At 40.4% G+C, this 8,523-nt stretch overlaps 1 protein-coding gene across 1 annotated transcript; it reads left to right on the top strand.

The window, feature by feature from the left end:
• Nucleotides 1-307: 307 nt before the first annotated feature.
• CNTF (ciliary neurotrophic factor) lies at nucleotides 308-6,979 on the top strand. The gene is made up of 2 exons (XM_001093229.5): nucleotides 308-1,494; nucleotides 2,655-6,979. The coding sequence occupies exons 1-2, from the start codon at nucleotides 1,381-1,383 to the stop codon at nucleotides 3,141-3,143; spliced, it is 603 nt and encodes a 200-aa protein (XP_001093229.2). The 5' UTR covers nucleotides 308-1,380; the 3' UTR covers nucleotides 3,144-6,979.
• Nucleotides 6,980-8,523: the final 1,544 nt, after the last annotated feature.

The following is an 8,523-nucleotide window of genomic DNA, read 5'->3' as shown; positions in this document are numbered from 1 at the left end:
CTCAAAATCGAATATTTGTATCAAGTACTGGTTTTTGTTTTGAAAAAGAGAAAACTACAATCCTTCTGCCTTCTTAAAAGCCATACTGTTGTAGCTGCCCCAGGCTGCTCTCTTACATCTCCCATTTATTGTTTACTTTTATAAATTTGCTTCTAAGATAGTATGTGTTTCAGCTTATTGGCAGTATCTGTGATATAAATAATGAAAGCTAATTCTTTCATTTAGGGATGAAATCTTTAGCCCTTACCCAATAAGCATCATTCTCTAAGTTAAATGCAATAGAATGACAACTCTCCAAGTACCTTTTAACTCTTATACTGTCATTTCAAAGTCCAGCTCATTCTCTTATTTTAAGAAGCATGTGGTATGACTGGGTAGGGGAGAAAAAAAGGAAAGCATGTTGTCACTCGAGTGAGACTGCTTTAGAAATGTTACCAAGTTAGCATTGGGTGTTTCCTGTTCTTTGGAAGAGAACAGGCCTAAATAGTACCTTCCTCCTCCTCTGTAGCTACCAGGAAGGCACCATGATTGAAATAAGGGATGCTCCCTTGCTTGATTTTTACGTTTAAATTAAATTATCTTTAAAAGTACTTAAGGATGGGAGTGAAAAAATGCTATGTTTTTAAAGGACTTCCTTGACGCAACCTTTGTTTCTTGAACAAAATGTAAACTAGCTAAACAGAAAATGAAATTGGAAAGTCAGTGGGAGAAACAACTGTAGAATCAGACTTCTATTTAAATTCAAGCCTCGTTACTTGATTTTGTGAATGTTATTTCTTGAAGTTTCAGTTTATTATATGGGAGAAATAACATTTACCTCAGAATTATTCTGAAGATCAAATGGAATTGCTTTAAAGTATTTAGCTCACTGTCTGACCCATGGTAGTTGCTTAATAAATGGCAGCTGTATCAATAATAATTTCATCGAATAAACATTTCGCCAGCCTATGAGAAAAACATGGGAAGCATAAGGGAGAGTGATAATAAAATGAACTGATTCTAAGTGTGTATGAGATAGATTACATTAGGCAGGGGTGCCATGAGGATTAGTATGATAGTGACCTTGTTGCTAAGTGCAAAAGCAAAACAATGACGTAGAAACAAGTGTGCTAAGTACTGAGTGGAGGAGAGACATGGAGGCAGACGCTGCAAGGGAAAAAAAAAGTCTGATTAAAAAGGGCCCTTTCATTCCACAGGCACAAAAATCCACAGCCAGGAATTTGCTACCACCTCTGAGTCAGGCAGGGGGTGGGGGTGGGGTGCACAATCCCATTAGTAGAGAATGTGCAGTGGGTTTAGTCTGTGAGAGTCACATTTCTTATTTGGACCAGTGTAGACAGGAGTAAACCCAGCTCACTTGTTTCCTGGGACAGTTAAGGGATGGCTTTCGCAGAGCATTCACCGCTGACCCCTCACCGTCGGGACCTCTGTAGCCGCTCTATCTGGCTAGCAAGGAAGATTCGTTCAGACCTGACTGCTCTTACGGAATCTTATGTAAGTTGCCTATTTTGCTGTTATCTGTTTTCCCTTCATCTTTTCTGATCCAGCAACTTACCATCATGCATCAGCTCCATTACCAATTGTGAAAGCTCTAATCATATAGTCATTCATATAGGTTATTTGACATGGGCCCTTCCCTTGAGGAAACCCATGTGACCTTATTTTCTTCCTTCAGGCTGTTTAGGAGTTACTTGAATGAGAAAATATATATGGGGTTCTAGATAGGATTGGCTTATATGTCTTGGAGGCTACTCCAAATTGGTTTGCATATATCCTGAATACTACTAGAACAGATTAGCCATGGGCCCTCTGGGTTCTTCATAGCCATTGTTCTGAATTTTTCAGCTATGTAAATGAAAGGTTTATGGGATAGAGTACTATGAACGTGGGAGGAATTTGCAAATCCTACCAATTTCTCTTATATAGCATTAGCCACCCACCTTTTAGTATTCTGCATCAAAAGTAGAGTACGTCTAAAGAAAAAGGTAAGCTATCAAAAGGATCTCCTAGAAGATTCATTGGAGACTTGTGGAAGTGTCGAATTCTTGAGCTAACTGTGGAGTTCCAGATTTGTCTTCTAATAGCCGGGGGATCCCCATCAATTTCCACCTAAGATATGCTGTGGAAATACTCCAGCCCCTGTGGAGAGTTTTGAATTTAGGCTCTCTGAGAACTGATTTATCTTTGTACAGCCTCACCAGACAGAATTCAGACTCTCTCGGAGTGCTCAATGGGGAGAGGGAAGTTAGAGAAATTCTACAATGGCTATATTCCAGGGCTTCCTAGTTGTGGCTAGTGTCTACAAGTATGTTTAAAAATACTTAAACTTTAATATGATTAAAATATTCCAGTTAGAAAGTTTGAAGTGAGAAGGAGAAATTCTTCTAAATCAGTTTTCAAACTTTAGAACTCAATGAAATCTGAACATTCTTCCAAGAAAAATCCATAGGTACTCAATTTCAGGGAGTACTGGGTCTTTCTAAAGCGCAGTCATGGAGCTCAAATGAAGAGTTCCTACTGTAGACCTATTATTTACTTTACAGCTTGGATCCTTGGCCAGAGAGGTGGGTGAGATTTTGTATGAAATTTAGGAGTGATTTAAGGACATTGGGGTGATTACAGAAGATGTGGTGTTTTCCTGTATCCTCGGCCAGGTGAAGCATCAGGGCCTGAACGAGAACATCAACCTGGATTCTGTGGATGGGGTGCCAGTGGCAAGCACTGATCAGTGGAGTGAGCTGACCGAGGCAGAGCGACTCCAAGAGAACCTTCAAGCTTATCGTACCTTCCATGTTTTGTTGGCCAGGCTTTTAGAAGACCAGCAGGTGCATTTTACCCCAACCAAAGGTGACTTCCATCAAGCTATACATACCCTTCTTCTCCAAGTTGCTGCCTTTGCATACCAGATAGAGGAGTTAATGATACTCCTGGAATACAAGATTCCCCGCAATGAGGCTGATGGGATGCCTTTTAGTTTTGGAGATGGTGGTCTCTTTGAGAAGAAGCTGTGGGGCCTAAAGGTGCTGCAGGAGCTTTCACAGTGGACAGTGAGGTCCATCCATGACCTTCGTGTCATTTCTTCACATCAGACTGGGATCCCAGCACGTGGGAGCCATTATATTGCTAACAACAAGAATGTGTAGCAGCCCCTTCTCCCTTGCTTTCTCTTCTAATGGAATATAGATAGTTACCTGGGGCCTCGCTTTCGCATCTTAAATTTCTGAAAACGATTAAGACTACAGGCACTTTCTTTCTTTCTTCTCTGACCACCTGCAGCCTGTTGAAGGACTACAGGCATTTTCATCAAGTAACATTGGAGACATACACAAATGGGCATACAAGTTTAGCCTGGGGGGTGTGATTGTGTGCACGCGTGCACGTGCTACAGGTGTAAGAGTGGGAGCAGGGACAACGTCCTTCCACTTCAGGGTTCTAATCTTTCTAACCCTCTAAGTAACCTCTACAGGCATTTAACAGCCTTACAGACAGAATATACATATGTTAATTCTAGTTCTGGATGACTCGGTCTGAGAAGATTCAATTTAAAATCAGACTCTTTAGTCGATTTAAACTCTTAAGAGAATAAAAATAATAATGGCTAACTTTTATTATCTACTATATTGAGGCAATATGCCAAGGGTCTTTATGTATATTATGTACAGCTTTTACAACCTTGTGAACAAGGTGGTGGTGCTCCCATTCAGTAGATGAGAAAACAGGCTCACAGAGATTTGGTTAAGCTCACACAACTAACAAGTGGCACACAGAGTTTGAACACAGATCATTCTTGTAAAGCCTATGTGCCTTGCACTTTAGAGGCTTGGTGATGAATCACTGCACCTCTTTGTCACAGGGTGTTGGAAGATGCATCCATGTAATCTGTTCCCGTCGCTGGAAAACAGCTGCCATTAGATGTCCTCAGAAGTCAGTTGCGAATTTTAGCGTTAAAGTCAGGATTTGTTTTTCATACTTGGCAGTGAAGAGGGCAGCTGGAGATCTTAAGATTCCATTTTGGAAAATGATTAGGCCCACCACACTTCTGAACTTTGGAAGCTGGGGATGTTTAGTAATACAGCCTGATTTTAAAATGCGCACTAAATGTTCTCGAATATTGGGTTGGGCACAGCTTATACCAGGTTACCTCACTTTTAATTAGTGAGGCAGGCAGTGTAACCTAAGCATTTGTGAACAATGAGTGGAATACTAAAGTTAAAAAGTCATCAAACTTTCACCTCAAATTATCTGGACTTAGTCATGAGGAAAGGGTGAGGCCCACTCTGTTCCTACTGGAGATACCAGAGACTCTGAAACTATACAGTAAAGCTTCTGTGCTGCGTAACAAAGGGGCAGGCTCTGCTTTTAATTTCTTGTAAGAAGCACACATAGTATGAAAGGTTGGTCAATGTGGACATTAATGGAAAAGGCCATGTACTGGTGGTGTGATGTGAATGCAAAAATTTTCAAGTGTGTCTATTTTATACTTATCAATTAAAACTCAAGATCATGGATTGGGAGACCAAGTTAATTTAATTAATTGGGGCTTCTGTATTCATAAATGAACCATGAGTCAGGACTAGCTCCCATAGGTTTCATGAGGTGTGGATGAGTAGCTTAGCTTATATCCTTTCTCACCTGGGTGTGTGTACAAAACTCCATGAAGTCACTATTACCAGAGTACTCTGGGCTAGGCATTGTAACAATTCAGAGAAGGTAAGGCCCTGCTTTCTAGTATGCATTTGTGGCAATATGGTTGTTTGTGTGTATACACACACACACACACACACTGTTACTGTAATCAGTGATGCAGACAGTGTAACCCAAGCCTTGTGGACAGTGAGTGGAATACTAAAGTTAAAAAGTCACAGAACTCCTTCACCTCACATTCTCTGGACTTAGTCATGAGGAAAGGGTGAGGCTCACTCTTCTCACTGGAGATACCAGAGATTCTGTAAACACACACACAAACACACACGCACATACACACAGTCGAAATTATAAGTCCTAGGTTTGTTAGGAAGCTAAAAGAAGGAGATCAACAGGGCCCCAAAGTAGTTTCCTGGAGGAAGTAGGAGTTGTGTCTTAATACAAAACTACAAAATACTCTGTACTGGTTGAGTACAAAATAGAAGTCATGAGAGAAGGGAAGAGGTGGTCATTTGTAATTTTGGCACTGAATGTGTAGTCTTATTCCATTCAAACTTTGTCTTAATCATTTCTTCTGCTCAACAGCAGCATTCTCAAATAATGAAGTTTCTGCTTATTAATATAAGATGTTGTCCTCATACTCCCTCCACCAAAAAAAAAGTTTTTAAAAAATGAGTGTCCCCTCTCCAAGTGTTTTTATGCTCAACAGGTATAGCAGCAGACATCTGTAGAAGTTTCAGAACTCAGTGGAGCTTGGCTTAAGCTCTCATGAGTTGCATATAAAGGAATATGTATGTATAAGAGGTGGACTTGAAGTGGCAGAGGGTCCACAAAAGGTACAAGTACTAACCATTGAATGGGAGGAGATAGAAAAATGTGTAAGTCACAATTAAGGCACAGAATCACCAAGTCTTTACCAAGTGCGTTTTCAGCACTTTGCAAAACGCTGTGTATTTGTCTTTCAAGAAGCATACAATACGCACCCAAAAGAAGTGTGGGGAAAGCTAATCTTAGAAAACAATACAGGGGAAATGATCAGTAGGCCATGCCACAAAAAGCAACATGTATGAGATCTGAATGTGTAGACATTGCATCATGTTTATTTGAAATGAATAAATAGAAAAAGGGACTGACAATGGATTAGTGTTCTAGGTGTGTGTCTTATAGTAAAGAAGAGGATAATGATGACACTATGGAATTATGTTTTTTTAGGGATATGGAACCCCAAGAAGATTTTGTTCATTAGGTTTTATTCTCTTGATCTGATACGGACAAGATCTCTGGGAAATCATACGTGGCATAACTATATAGATCGAATTATAGTTTAAGGTACATAGATTTAGTTTCTAGCCCTAACTCATTTTGTAAAAACAATTTCTTCTGCCTCCTTTTCAGAAAGTACCTTCTGAAAAGTCCTCTGTGGGTAAAGAGATCCGTTTTCCTGAGTCAAGTAATTTCATGGATGAGAATTTTTCTTGTATTCATGTAAGAGGTGATTTGGAAAAGGCTTGCAAATTAGCACAAATTTGAAGGCCAAACATGGAATAAAATTAGCCTTAAGATAATCAGGTTTAAGTGAAGTGAGAGTTTTAATAAAAATGGAAAATGTAAAGTCATAGCTCTGGTATTGCTGTTATTTCAGGCTGCTATGGATTAATGCCCAAAGGATGACTCATTGTTGTGATCACTTGTCAGACAGGGAGAGGACTAGTAAATGTTTCAGGAAGACATATCTGAAAAGTTATTTAGATTGAATTTTGTTTGTGAATCCTCAGCTCCTCATGCGGTACCTGAGCATCTCTGTTAAGGGGTGAAATAGAGACACAAGAAGCAGAGAGACCTCCTCCGGGATGCAAAGGGGATTGGTAAAGAGGAAGGGGATGGGGAGGGAGTAGAATTTGGATTTCACTTCAGTTGATTCTCTGTGTGTGTGTGTGTGTGTGTGTGTGTGTGTGTGTGTGTGTGTGTGTGTGTGTGTGGTTCCTAATGTAGTTTTTAGGTCAGGACATTTCTTTAAAAGAATGGTTTGGCCTCCTGCCTCATCCCACCTCCACTGCAAGCATCAGACCCATCCAAGAATGAGCTCTCTGAATGTGGGTACATTCAAAAACCGAAAAATGATAAAAACTTCATTTCTTGGCTTCTGTAGCACTCTGAGAACTACAGATAAAGACAGAATAAGATAATTTGATAGTTTGATGAAATGTCAGGGTGTGAGATAAAATCTATGTGCTTGTGATTCTTAACATAAAAGATTGTTTGGATCAATCTGGTTTGAACACATAGAAAACAAAAGATGCAAGAATAGCTAACAATAAAGTTCTTTTCTTAGCAATACCATGAGTTACTTCTTTTCTGTATCTTTGGATGAATGAGGGGAATTTCAAGTGACTTCAGCATTGGATGAAACATAATCCTCCCAGCCAGGGCCAGGCTCAGTCAAGCGTGCTGAGTAAATCTCCATGATGCCAGGCCACTCACACTGGGCAAAACTCCCAGGGCCATTCAGCCTAGAATAGGTAGATTGCCCCTATATCACCAGGCCAATGCTTTGCCCTCTGAATATGTAGTCCTAACCGCTAGACTGCAGATGAAAAAGATTTCCTTTTACATGGCTTAATTGACCCCCCCCCCCCCACCTCCCACAATTAAGCTTTTGACTTCAAGAGAAGAATCCTGACTAGCCCATTTTTAGTCAGGTTGGAGGTAGAAACCAAATTATTGAAAATCACATAGAGGAAAATATGAAACAGTTACTGAGAGATTCTGTATTTCTATCTACATATTTAGGATTGTATGAAAGGGAATAATGTAACATGTCAAGCAGCTCTGCACTATTTTATATTATTTAATCCTCTGACATATTATCTCTTAGATGAGGAAAATGAGAATGAAAATTAACTTGCCCAAATTTCCTCCTCTAGCATCTGACAGCGCTGGAGTCTTAATTCTGACTCTAAAACTGACTTCACTACACCTTGTGCCATAGGACATCTAGTAATAGAAATTCTCTTATTCTGAAATCCATTCTCTGTCTCTAATCCACTCTCCTTGGTTAAAGCCAACACAGGCTTGCACCGAATTTTGTTCTGTAACAAAGTCTATATAAATTTCTAAACTTTGAGACAAGTCACTCTTTTTCTGAGCTTCCTCATTTATGAAATGAAAATGATGAAAAATAGCTAAGTAACTTCATAGTTGTTATAGACAAATTGAGTATCTGAAATTACTTGTAACTGACATACAGACATCACCAAGTATATTTAATGCCTCAGGTAGCTTGGATTCACAGAGTGGATTGAGGAGCAAGCTCTGTATCTCAGAGAACACTACCTGCTTACCAGGAATGATCTGGCCACAGCCTCGACTTCACCCTATTGTGCCTATTGGCTTTTGGCCACTGGAGGTCGACCCAGTCTCATTCACAGCCTCCAGGAATCATCCACCTCCCTGGAGAGTTACAACCCAGGCTGTTCACCCAGGAGGCAGCTTTCACAGTAGGCGGGGTCAGAGAAGTCCTGGAGAAGCCTGGTAGGCTCCAGAGGGAGCCAAGGAAACATGCAGACTAAGGAGCTGCCCAGGATACATTAAAGCATGCATTTAGACTTAGAATCATCCCACCATATGCCTACACCCTCCTGTTAATACCAGAAGGAGCTCAAACTTCATTTAGTTCAATCTCTTCATTAAACACAGCAAGAAGAAGCCAAAGAGGTTCAGCAATTTGCCCTGGCATCCCAGCTAGAAAGTGGCAGAATGAGACCTACAGTCCATGGATCCCCCCACTGCACTTTCCTGCTTCTCCATCAAAGCAACCTCATTTTAGGAAACATGTGGTAAGTCTTTCTTGCTCTCTTGTATGCAGCGCCCTCTAGCTCC

Source organism: Macaca mulatta, chromosome 14, assembly GCF_049350105.2.
Source record: "Macaca mulatta isolate MMU2019108-1 chromosome 14, T2T-MMU8v2.0, whole genome shotgun sequence".
Taxonomy (NCBI): Eukaryota; Metazoa; Chordata; class Mammalia; order Primates; family Cercopithecidae; genus Macaca; species Macaca mulatta.
Note: the sequence above shows the minus strand (reverse complement) of the source record. Positions and strands in the feature narration are given on the sequence as shown.